A 9,933-nucleotide genomic window follows, 5' to 3' on the forward strand; every position below is an offset into this window, starting at 1 on the left:
CTTTCCCTAGATTTAGGACATTGCTAATTTAAGTCCGTGAACCAAAAGGTTCAATTTTGTTTGCAAGTTAACACGGCCTCATCTAGAGAGTCTTCGTATGTCGTGTCAAAACTAAACACACCGCCCCTTTCACTTGTGCCAGGCGCCGTTTAACAGGCTTGCTTGTGATCCTCTGGGCCACTTCCTGTAACGGGACGGAAGGTAACTTCGAGGTCTGATCCATATGAGCACCTGGACCTTGAAGCAAAGGCCTGAAGTCAAAAAAGAAGCACTTTGGGCTCGATAAGGCCATTCACGTTCTGATGGCCTAATTCTGCTTAGTTAGAAGGTGCATCATTTTTAGGGCACGTCCACTGACGACAGGTTTCGCAAATAGTTTTGGAAACTCAGCTCTGATACCACCCTATAGGGAAACCACAACCAAAAGGAATGGCAACAAACATCTCCCTCGGCAGAGTACTAAAACAAGCAAAACCAAAGAGCAAGCAAAAAACACCTCCACAAAACTTCCCCTTCATTTTCGTCTTTTCCCTGAAGGGACACTCGTCAGCTGTGACTGCAGCACTCTATGAATCCCAGACACTCCACATCTCCCTGCTCAGAGAGGTATGGAGCTAGGAAGAGTGACCGTGGTGCATCTCCCAGGACAAGCGATGTGTGCTTGCAGCAGATATGCACCCTGCGTTCTAATTGCAGCCTTGGTCAATGGGATCCGGCACTGCATCAACCTAGCGCCCATCCAGTCATTCCTGGTGAGGGAACAGCTTCCCGCACGTCAAGACAACGTTCCACTTTATCACCGCCTTCAAGGTACCTTGTCCTTGAATTTCCACCAGGGAATGTCAAACCTTCACAAGCTATCCCTACCACTGCCAGCTCTCTCACCTCTAACGAGAGGGACTCGAAGCCACAGGCCCTCCGCAGAGCAAACCCAGCTTTCCTTCTAGGTGGAACAAACCCGTGTTGACGACCTCTGCAGGCCACATTCTCCAGTACGTTTTGTCACTTGGTGACAGGTCTCTTCCATAAAACAAACGCTCAAGGTCAAAAAGCCATAAGGCATTCACCAAAAATAAACTCAAATTCCTAAACCCCCAAATTGCTGGGCATGTTTTACTTCACACGCAAGGTGACGTGAATGGCTGAATCACAATTTATGAGACTTAACTGCACGGGATAAGCTACACAGTGCTTGTACAGAGTGCTTCTGGATAAAAGTGCTTTTCCTGTTGGTCCGTCAAATGCACTAGACTTGTTGCACATAGAAAATAACGATTTAACTCCTATTTGTAATTTTAAACAGCTGAAATATATTGTGAGACACAATGTGGTGTGTGTGTGGCTTCAAAAGTTATTTACTTGCCAAATATTAAGGGATGTATTTCTGGACATCTTAACCACCTACTAAAGAATGCCATTACAATTACTTTTTGCAGCAAGCTGGTAAAGAAAAAGAACCACAAAGAAAAAAATGCATACACAAAATATTCAGGAATACTTGTTCAAAATAAGAAGCTATTCCCATAGAGGACTTTACAGTGTATGACCTGCTTCATACCTGTAACGTGGTATAGAGCAAATAAATTACTGGTATTAATGCCTGCCTTGACAAAAGTTGTTTAACTATTAAGAATAGTTAAGAATATAAAAGTAATGTTTATTATATTTGAAAGCGTGGAGGTTTTTCTCCCACAGGTATGTGCCAGCTAAGACTGAGATATTTTTAATTTCATTTTATATTGTAAAAAGTGTTCTGTTTTCCAACTTGTTGTCCGTCTGGGACTCCTATGGCAATCGAAGCTATAGATAACAGTGCCTCGATACTTGTTCTTAGGCCAAAGTCTAAAAGCCCTCCCACAAAAAACCTCTTTCAAATACATTTTAAGCACAATTTATCGAAGAACTACATTTGCCTTTAAGGGTACACAGGGTACTTTGAGTAGCACATCTCATTTGCCAATATTGGAAGTCTAATAAATGCTGAAGAACTTAATTCAAAGCTTCTCTGAAGGGAGCTTAGATGGCTTTTAGCTTCCCTTTTGCTCACATAGAAAGAAGCTAGGCCTAAATTTCCAAGTGTGACTAGTAATTTTAATATACTCATCTTCAGATATTTTGAAAGATGTAATTTCTGAGAAGCTTAGCACCTCATGCATGAAGAATAATTCTTTTTTAAGACACTGAAACTAGACTGTTTTGGAGGCACAGAAAATTATGGGCTCTTTCTGAATATTTAGCTGTTCCCCAGCCTCCAGCTATTCTACTTGTTTCCTGCTCTGTGTTATTCACCACCCCCTAGCAGATGACTCTCCAGATTTTCTCCCTGACACCCAAACCAGATATTCTCCACTGATAAGGACTAAAGTAACGTAAAGCAGCCCTCTCCATCCTTCATTTCCTCCTTCTCCCAAGTCATACCTAGTATTTAGTGCTGGTCAATGTTTGCCTTCCAACTAATCTCGGCAGAGACCCTCCATTTTACACTTCGCAAAATTCACTCCTGCCAAAGAGAGCACCTGCAGCTCTCATGACCCCAACTGCAGCTGTAGCTGCTTAGAAGTTTCAACCAGTACTAATTTGATCTTATTAACAGACCTACAGCACTGTCATGTCAGAGATGGATGTGGGATGGAGCAAGGACACTAAACCCACCACAGGAACAAAGGAAAAAATAAGGCAGTTGAGATCTTTTGTCCTCATGCTGATAGACATGGAAGTTTTGGGGGCTTTTTTTTTTTCCCTTTTACATACACCACCCAAGAACAAGCAGACAGATTGTTTTATCCCTGCTTAGCAAGTCACGGTTCACCCCGGTGGTTCTTAGCCTGAAGTACACCACACTGGCCATAAGGTGTATTGTCAGCTCCGTCCCCATCATTAAACGCTCAGTGGCAAAAGCTCCAACGTGCAGGTAAGATTAGTTTAACCTGTTAATTAGCTATAATTGTCTTTTATACCTTAGCATTTTATAACACATTATCTACTGGGTTTTAAAAATGCACAATTTTCCTAGCATACACATATAACAAGCTCATGAGTCCAACGTATCATCAGTAGACAGACTAGATCCAGTTCTCAGACCCATCTTAACAGAACACCCCCAGAGGTCAATAACGTAGTTATTCACACAACAAGCTAAAAACTTTCATCCTACAAAATACCAAAGGGTAGATAAATTATCCAGAAAATGCTGCACACAGGCTTTTTTTCCGGAAAACTGTCTAATTTTGTGAGATGCCATAACCCTGGATTAACACATATATAAATCCCAAATTGCTGGTCTGTTGTTTTTCAAACTGATAAGAAGAAAAAAATTAAAAGGAATCCTAAGTATTTCAGTGGTCCTGGAATTAATGCCTTGTTGTAACAGATGGCGAGTCATCTGCCTAAAATTACTATGTAACATAATATTTAATGCATAGTTATTATTTTTCCCCTAAAAAAATGCAAGCACATCCTTTTTTTTTCTTAATCCGTGAGTATAAAGCCTATTATCATAAAAATCAATCCCTTCCAAAACGAACAGTTTGGGTACAGGTAAGTTTAACTGCTGAAGAGAAGTAGTTGAGTCAAGCACCTTCAATCACATCTTCCATTTTTTTACCCAAGTGTTTCCTTGAAGGAGAATGTGTTTCTTCTTGGGATAAAAGAGTCACTGCAACTGGGAGCCGCATTCTACATTGAGGAGCGGATACAGATCTGGCCAACGCACTGCAAAGAAGTTCCGGCTAAACTGGGAACTGGGATGGAGAGCACAGCTAGACTGTTTTGGTCCTCCAAGTCAGGGAATGCACAGATGGGTCTACTGAGAGCTGCAGTAACTGCTGTCAGGCAATGTTCTTGTTTTCCTTCCCTTACCTAATTCTCTTTCCTATCGAGAACCATTTTAATTCAGATTGCGTGCCGACACACAAACCACCACAGGCAATTAAAAGTTACTGAGGACCGATAAATTTACAACAGTACTTCTGAGTTTTGCCAGAAACCAGGAAACTTTTTTTCTGGCCACGCAGACAATGATACTGCCTAGTCACAGAGAGTAAAAGATATATGTCCTGGGACATTCTGTCAAGAAAAGACCAACAAAAAAAAAACCACCCACAAACAAAAAACTGCAGGCAGTATGACTGTAGTATACTGTACAGTAGAACTGTTACTGCTATGAGTACAGTCAGTGATGGTCTGAAAAGTGAACACACCTCAGACAAATGGTAGGAAATTGGGGACTCAAGCTCACCAACATTTTGTAGGAAAGTTAAAAGCATCATTCACTTGATAAGTCTATTACCAGAAGAAAAACACTTCAATGCTTACAGTGTTAAAAAAAGGGAAATACTGACTACTAAAATGAGGATGAAAGAATTTACTATCCAGCTCACGCACACATAATGCTTTTCATAATACACTTCATTTTTGCTTTTTACTAATGGTCAAAGCTGTGTCTACATGGCAAAACTAAATCACTTCTGACAAATGGGTACAGCTAAATGCTATTTCCTTGTAATGAGAGGCATACCCTGCTCTAGTTCAGCTGCACCCCTTGTTGTCAACATCTGTCAACAGCGGTTCGATTTAGTGCACCAAGGAGAGCCCAAATAATTTGGAAAGAATGATTTAAGCTGAGTGAGTCCCACCCGGTTCCCCAGAACACACACGCAGAACAGCCAATGCAATAAAAACATTTTAAAATTATTGGGAAAATGAACAGTAAAAACCCACCAGACCTAGCAAAGGGATTGAAAGCATCTGAAGTTACTTAAGTGTTGTGACCAAAAAAACCAAAACTAAAAAAACCCCCAAAACAAAAAACCACCCAACTCAGCTGGCTTCTCAGTTGCCCGCTTTACAGAGTTGTCCACTTCTCTTTCACTTTTTCAGAGAGTGAAAAAGTGATAAAGAAGGTAGTGGCAATATCAGTATTGTTTCATTTATTTTTCATGAAAAAAACAAAAGCCTTATGAACTGGAAGAAAACATCACTGTAGCTAGTTTGAAAGGGACTCTGCCACTCGCCCTATAGAAGGCAAATCCAACTATTGCAGATTGCCCTGGTGGCATCTACCATGACTTTAAATCATGTCAGTAGTCCCTCTCACACTTTAACAGCCAAAAGAATTACAATCCGCTTGGATTAATGCAGTACGCAGTCACTAGGCTAGCAATTAAATCCCATTTCTGAGATTGTATGACCCGAGTCACCGACATCTGCAAATATCTTTACACCTTGTGTAATAGCTGGCCTCAAATCTTGATGCACCAAAGCAAAAAAGCCTTCTTAATGGCTCCCATGTTGGTTTGGACTTAGAACTTGATGATGACAGCAGCTTCTCAAAACAGTCCATGAATCAAATTTATTATCCAGTTTGTCATGCGGGATTTTCTTAACTCTAAGCCAATAGAGCAATGAATCAAGGTCATTGTTTATATTGCATTAATTAACCACCTGTTCAAATTTTTTTTCTTTTTGACACTGAAAGCTATTTGGTCTCATAGACTTTTGACATATACAGCATTCACCAGTTCATCTGGCAGTATGTAAGAAAACACTCTTGAACAGCATCTCCTCTCATCCCAGTCTGTGTGTGACTTTAAAAAAAAAAAAATCTGTCAGTCCTCCTACTGCTTCCAACATCACTATTTACACATGAGAAAGATGATTCAACTGCAGGATGATCACCCGAGGACTTAATTTCCTCCCCAACAGTATCACTGAATATTTAAGCAGATCAGTGATTTTCAAATGATGGTTTAGCGGTAAAAACAGCAGCACAGGAAGATGTGTCCGTCATACAGATCAGAGAAGAGACAGCACGTTATGGGCTTTGAAAACAAGCCTAGCACTACAAATTCATTGAAGAAATACTACATTCTCCAACCACAGATGATGTTAAGATAACCATTTCTTTCTTTAAACTAGAGCCTAACCATGAGACATAAAATGTATACTATACAGACCTACATAAGGAGTGTTACCTTTAAAAGTTCCAGTCATCTTTTATTTCTTCAACAGTTACTTGCAGTACTTGCCATACCAGAGGAACCGCCACTGTTCATGGCCAGGAATCATAGGGCATAACCAATCAACACACCACAATGTAAACAGGAACCACAATGAAAGCCAAGAAACTCTGCTCGAAGCGCACACTGGAAGTTTCTCTTCAGGGTTTACTCTGAAGTCAACTGCTGCAGGTGACCCACAGCCATCTACAGACAGCACCTGCATTTATACCACCAAATGGCCGAGCTGATGCCCTGAGCCCTTCCCCACTAGAAACAGGCATGCTGCAGGCAGTACCTCCTTGATCCGCTTCACAAGCGCGTTCTGATCAAACGCAACTGCTTCTGCACACTGGTGGAGATGATCTTGGTAGCGGAGACACAGCTGCAGCACCTGCTGGGGGTCCAGCTTTTCCAGTTTGGTGTTGGTTGGAGAGGTCTGCCCACTGAGGAGTCCTACAAGGCAAGGGAAGGACCAGAGTTAATGTGACTGTTTGTGCAACTAGTTCAGCTGCAAGCCAAGAAGCAGCAGAAAAAACCCAGACAAAAAGCTTTGTGTAACGAAAAACTAATTCAGGATCTCAAGCTCCTGAATGGACTTTAGCAACGATAGCCTAGTGAGCGCTAAAAGCAGGAAGGTGGTGGGTTGATGATTTACGGATGTTAAGGATTTATAGCGGTGCAAACAAGTTTGCCATACAGCTCAGCCCTCCTTGCCAGAACTTAAAACACAGACTCTAAATGCAGGTCCATAACGTACACTGGCCTCGTTTTCAGCAGTGTTGTGTAAAGCAAGTCCTGTTTCTTCTTCACAAATAATCCTAAACCGTGAAGAACGAACCCCCTCCTCACTTACATATGCCAGAAGCAGGAGTCATCCAGATCTGCATTCCCATATGGGCACAGGACTCAAAACTATTTTCTCTAGTACTGTGCTGTCAAAACCAGAGCTCTAAAAATTCACTGGTCCACCGAAACAAACCTGAATAAGAAGTGACCTGCCTAAGTTAGGGGTGAAATGTCTGTGTTCTGCCTATCTTGCCTTTTTCAAATCTTCAGGACTCTTTCATTTTCTACGATTTTTCTTTACAATCTCTAAGATTGGCAATATACTTTTTTTTTCCCTTATGGAATCAAGATCCTTACTTGCGCGATCAGGTTTCACACAGAGCTCACCAATAAGAGCTATCAGACTTAAAACTGGGACACCAGTAATATCCAGAGGAGCAAAATTGTCCAGAGAAATTTCTCCTGCCTGTTGATTGTTGCCTACATAGCACAACTTGAGAACCTTTCCTGAACTCAAGCCATACTGACCACTTTCCCCAAAGCTGCTGGAAAAAATGATACTAAACTCTAAGGGCATCCTTTTTTTGCTATTTCATTTACTTTCATTTCATTTTCCTGCAGCATTATCACAATTTTTTTTCTTGCTGGGACACCACCTATGACAGACAGCACATATACACAATCTGCTTTTCCCAAAACTTCCATCAAGCTGTGTAAACTGAATTTAGTGACTGCAAGCATGTGCCCTTCGGGACTCTCAGTTTGCAGACAGGAAAAGACATTAAAACAGCAAATGTAAGCAGGCATCACACTAAACAATTAAAAAGTAGTAAGTGCCTGTTATTTGGATCGAAAAGTTCTTCTAAGAATGCACCTCAGCGGGAAATGGAAACTATTCTGGAAGGCCCTGATGCCTCTTGGAAGCTACAACTGGTGACATTGAGTTCTTGCCAAAACACAAGAACAAGAGAGAAATCAGGACATAAGTCAGAAACATCTTGTGAATTTGAGAAAGTTAAACCTTTTTCAAAACATTTGCAGACAGAAGTGAAAACAAAACTGGAAAGGCACCTTCATCAGATACAATGAACTAGGTTTACTTTACATCAACACTCAACATTTTATTCTTTCAGGCTGCTCTCGATTACCTTTCACACAAAACCTTTTCTTTCCTCATCTTAAGAGGGGAAAAAAAAAAGATAATTTTGTTTTACTGATGTTGCCCACTACAATTGCGCCAAGTCACGAGTCAGGAGAGGAAATAGATGCTTCATCATTTAATCTGAAAACTCTCTGTTAGCAATAATCAAATTATTTTTTATGATCTAGAAAGAATAATCTCAAATAAAATCCCAGGTCTAGCAATATCAATTGCAAATCTTCCAAGCCTACTTTCAGCTGAAGTGCAAAACCTTAACAGGAGCAAAACCACTGAAGGAAGTAAGACCTTTTTTAAATGTGCACGTTACATGTTCTATGTTACCTTGGTTTGTAATTCTGATCTATAAAATTATCTTGTCAGGATAGATGTTCAAATAATGTTGTCAACTTTTAATATGTTGAATGTTCACATAACAATGAAGAGTTCACCTTACACCTGAGGCGGCTATCCCGTTTCTGCACCAATCAGATACATGATGCTATCAGCCAACTATTTTCATTTATTACTAATCTCTCACCAACTGAAGAAGAAGAAAGCTAAGACTCGATTTAAGAGATGTAATTAACAGGAAGTGTGTATTTTGGCCAATTTACGCTGCTCATGAGAATTCCGAAGTGGAACAGACCAAGAACTATAAAGTGAGCTCTAAAGGAACAAACTTACATTATGTACTTACCTTGTACAGGTTACATAATGCTAAAAGCAAAATTAACTAACTGTAAGGATCCTTTTATTCACTACCCAGAAAAATACAAGCTCAAGTGAAGTGAGACTTTAACTGTTCCGCTGGAATTCCTTCATAAGAAGGCAGAGGTGGAAATACAATCCAGTACAAATGTTTGGAGTAGCAATAAAAAACAAACAGCATGTACGGCTTAAAGATAGACTACGGTATTATTTCGGGTGATGCAGCAGGACAAAGCCAAAGGAATTAGTTTCTCCAAGGACGTCTGGGCTCATGCTGACAATGCCAGAGAACAACATAGCTTAGAGTTTCAACTTACAAGGAAGGAAAAACTCAACAACAGCACGGAGAAGGCCCTGCAGCTCTCCTCCTGGCAGAAATTCCCACTGCCAAATAGTCAATGCACCATTTTTTGTCGTTCACAGTGAATACTTACTAGTCACACAATAAATATTAGCATTTCCTTAACTTCAACATCCCCCTCTACACTGCTCTCATGAGACGCCACCTGCAGTACAGCATCCAACTCTGGGGCCACCAGTACAAGAAAGACTTGGACCTGTTAGAGGGGTTTCAGAGGAAAGCCACGAAGATGATCAGGGGGCTGAAGCACTTCCCCTATGAGGACAGGCTGAGAGAGTTGGAGTTGTCCAGCCTGGAGAAGAGACAGCTCCAGGACGACCTTACTGTGGCATTCCAATATACAGAAGGGGCTTGTAAAACAGTCAGAGACTCTTTACCAGGGCCTGTAGTGACATGACAAGAAACAATTGTTTTAAACTGAACGAGGTTAGGTTTAGATTGGATGTAAGGAAGAAATTTTTTACCATGAGAGCGGTGAGACACTGGAAGAGGTTCCCCAGAGAAGCTGTGGATGCCTCATACCTGGAACTGTTCCAAGGCTAGGCTGGAAGGATATTTCAGCAACCTGATCTAGCAGAAGATGTCCCTGCCAACAGCAAGGGGGCTGTACTAGATGATTTTTAAAGGTTCCTTCCAACCCAAACCACTCTATGATTTTATTAAATCACTGCATTTCATTTTTTGCAAGTCAGTACCTTTGCTCCAAAAAAGCAGATGGCAACAGTAAGTCATCTTGAAACTTCATGGAAAAGAGACTCAGATCCCAGAGAGATTTTACCAGGGAAGCCCACAGCGAGAAACAGAGAGACACAGCCCACACCCCCCACGCCACAGAAGTCAGTTCTCCTCCCTTTCTCCTCTTCCCAGCAGCAGGCAGTGAGCCCAGCCAGGTCTAATGCAATACCTCCTCCACAAGCTCTGCACTTAAGAGACAGGAG

The 9,933-nt window shown here is 41.2% G+C and overlaps 1 protein-coding gene across 1 annotated transcript in view; it reads right to left on the reverse strand.

The window, feature by feature from the left end:
- LOH12CR1 (loss of heterozygosity, 12, chromosomal region 1) overlaps positions 1-9,933 on the reverse strand; it is a 72,275-nt gene that overhangs the window by 11,422 nt on the left and 50,920 nt on the right. The window contains exon 3 of the mRNA XM_010132812.1: positions 6,295-6,452. Coding sequence (XP_010131114.1) covers positions 6,295-6,452 — 158 coding nt within the window. The remainder of the gene's footprint in view (positions 1-6,294; positions 6,453-9,933) is intronic.

This window comes from Buceros rhinoceros, unplaced genomic scaffold (assembly GCF_000710305.1).
Source record: "Buceros rhinoceros silvestris isolate BGI_N320 unplaced genomic scaffold, ASM71030v1 scaffold5343, whole genome shotgun sequence".
Classification (NCBI taxonomy): Eukaryota; Metazoa; Chordata; class Aves; order Bucerotiformes; family Bucerotidae; genus Buceros; species Buceros rhinoceros.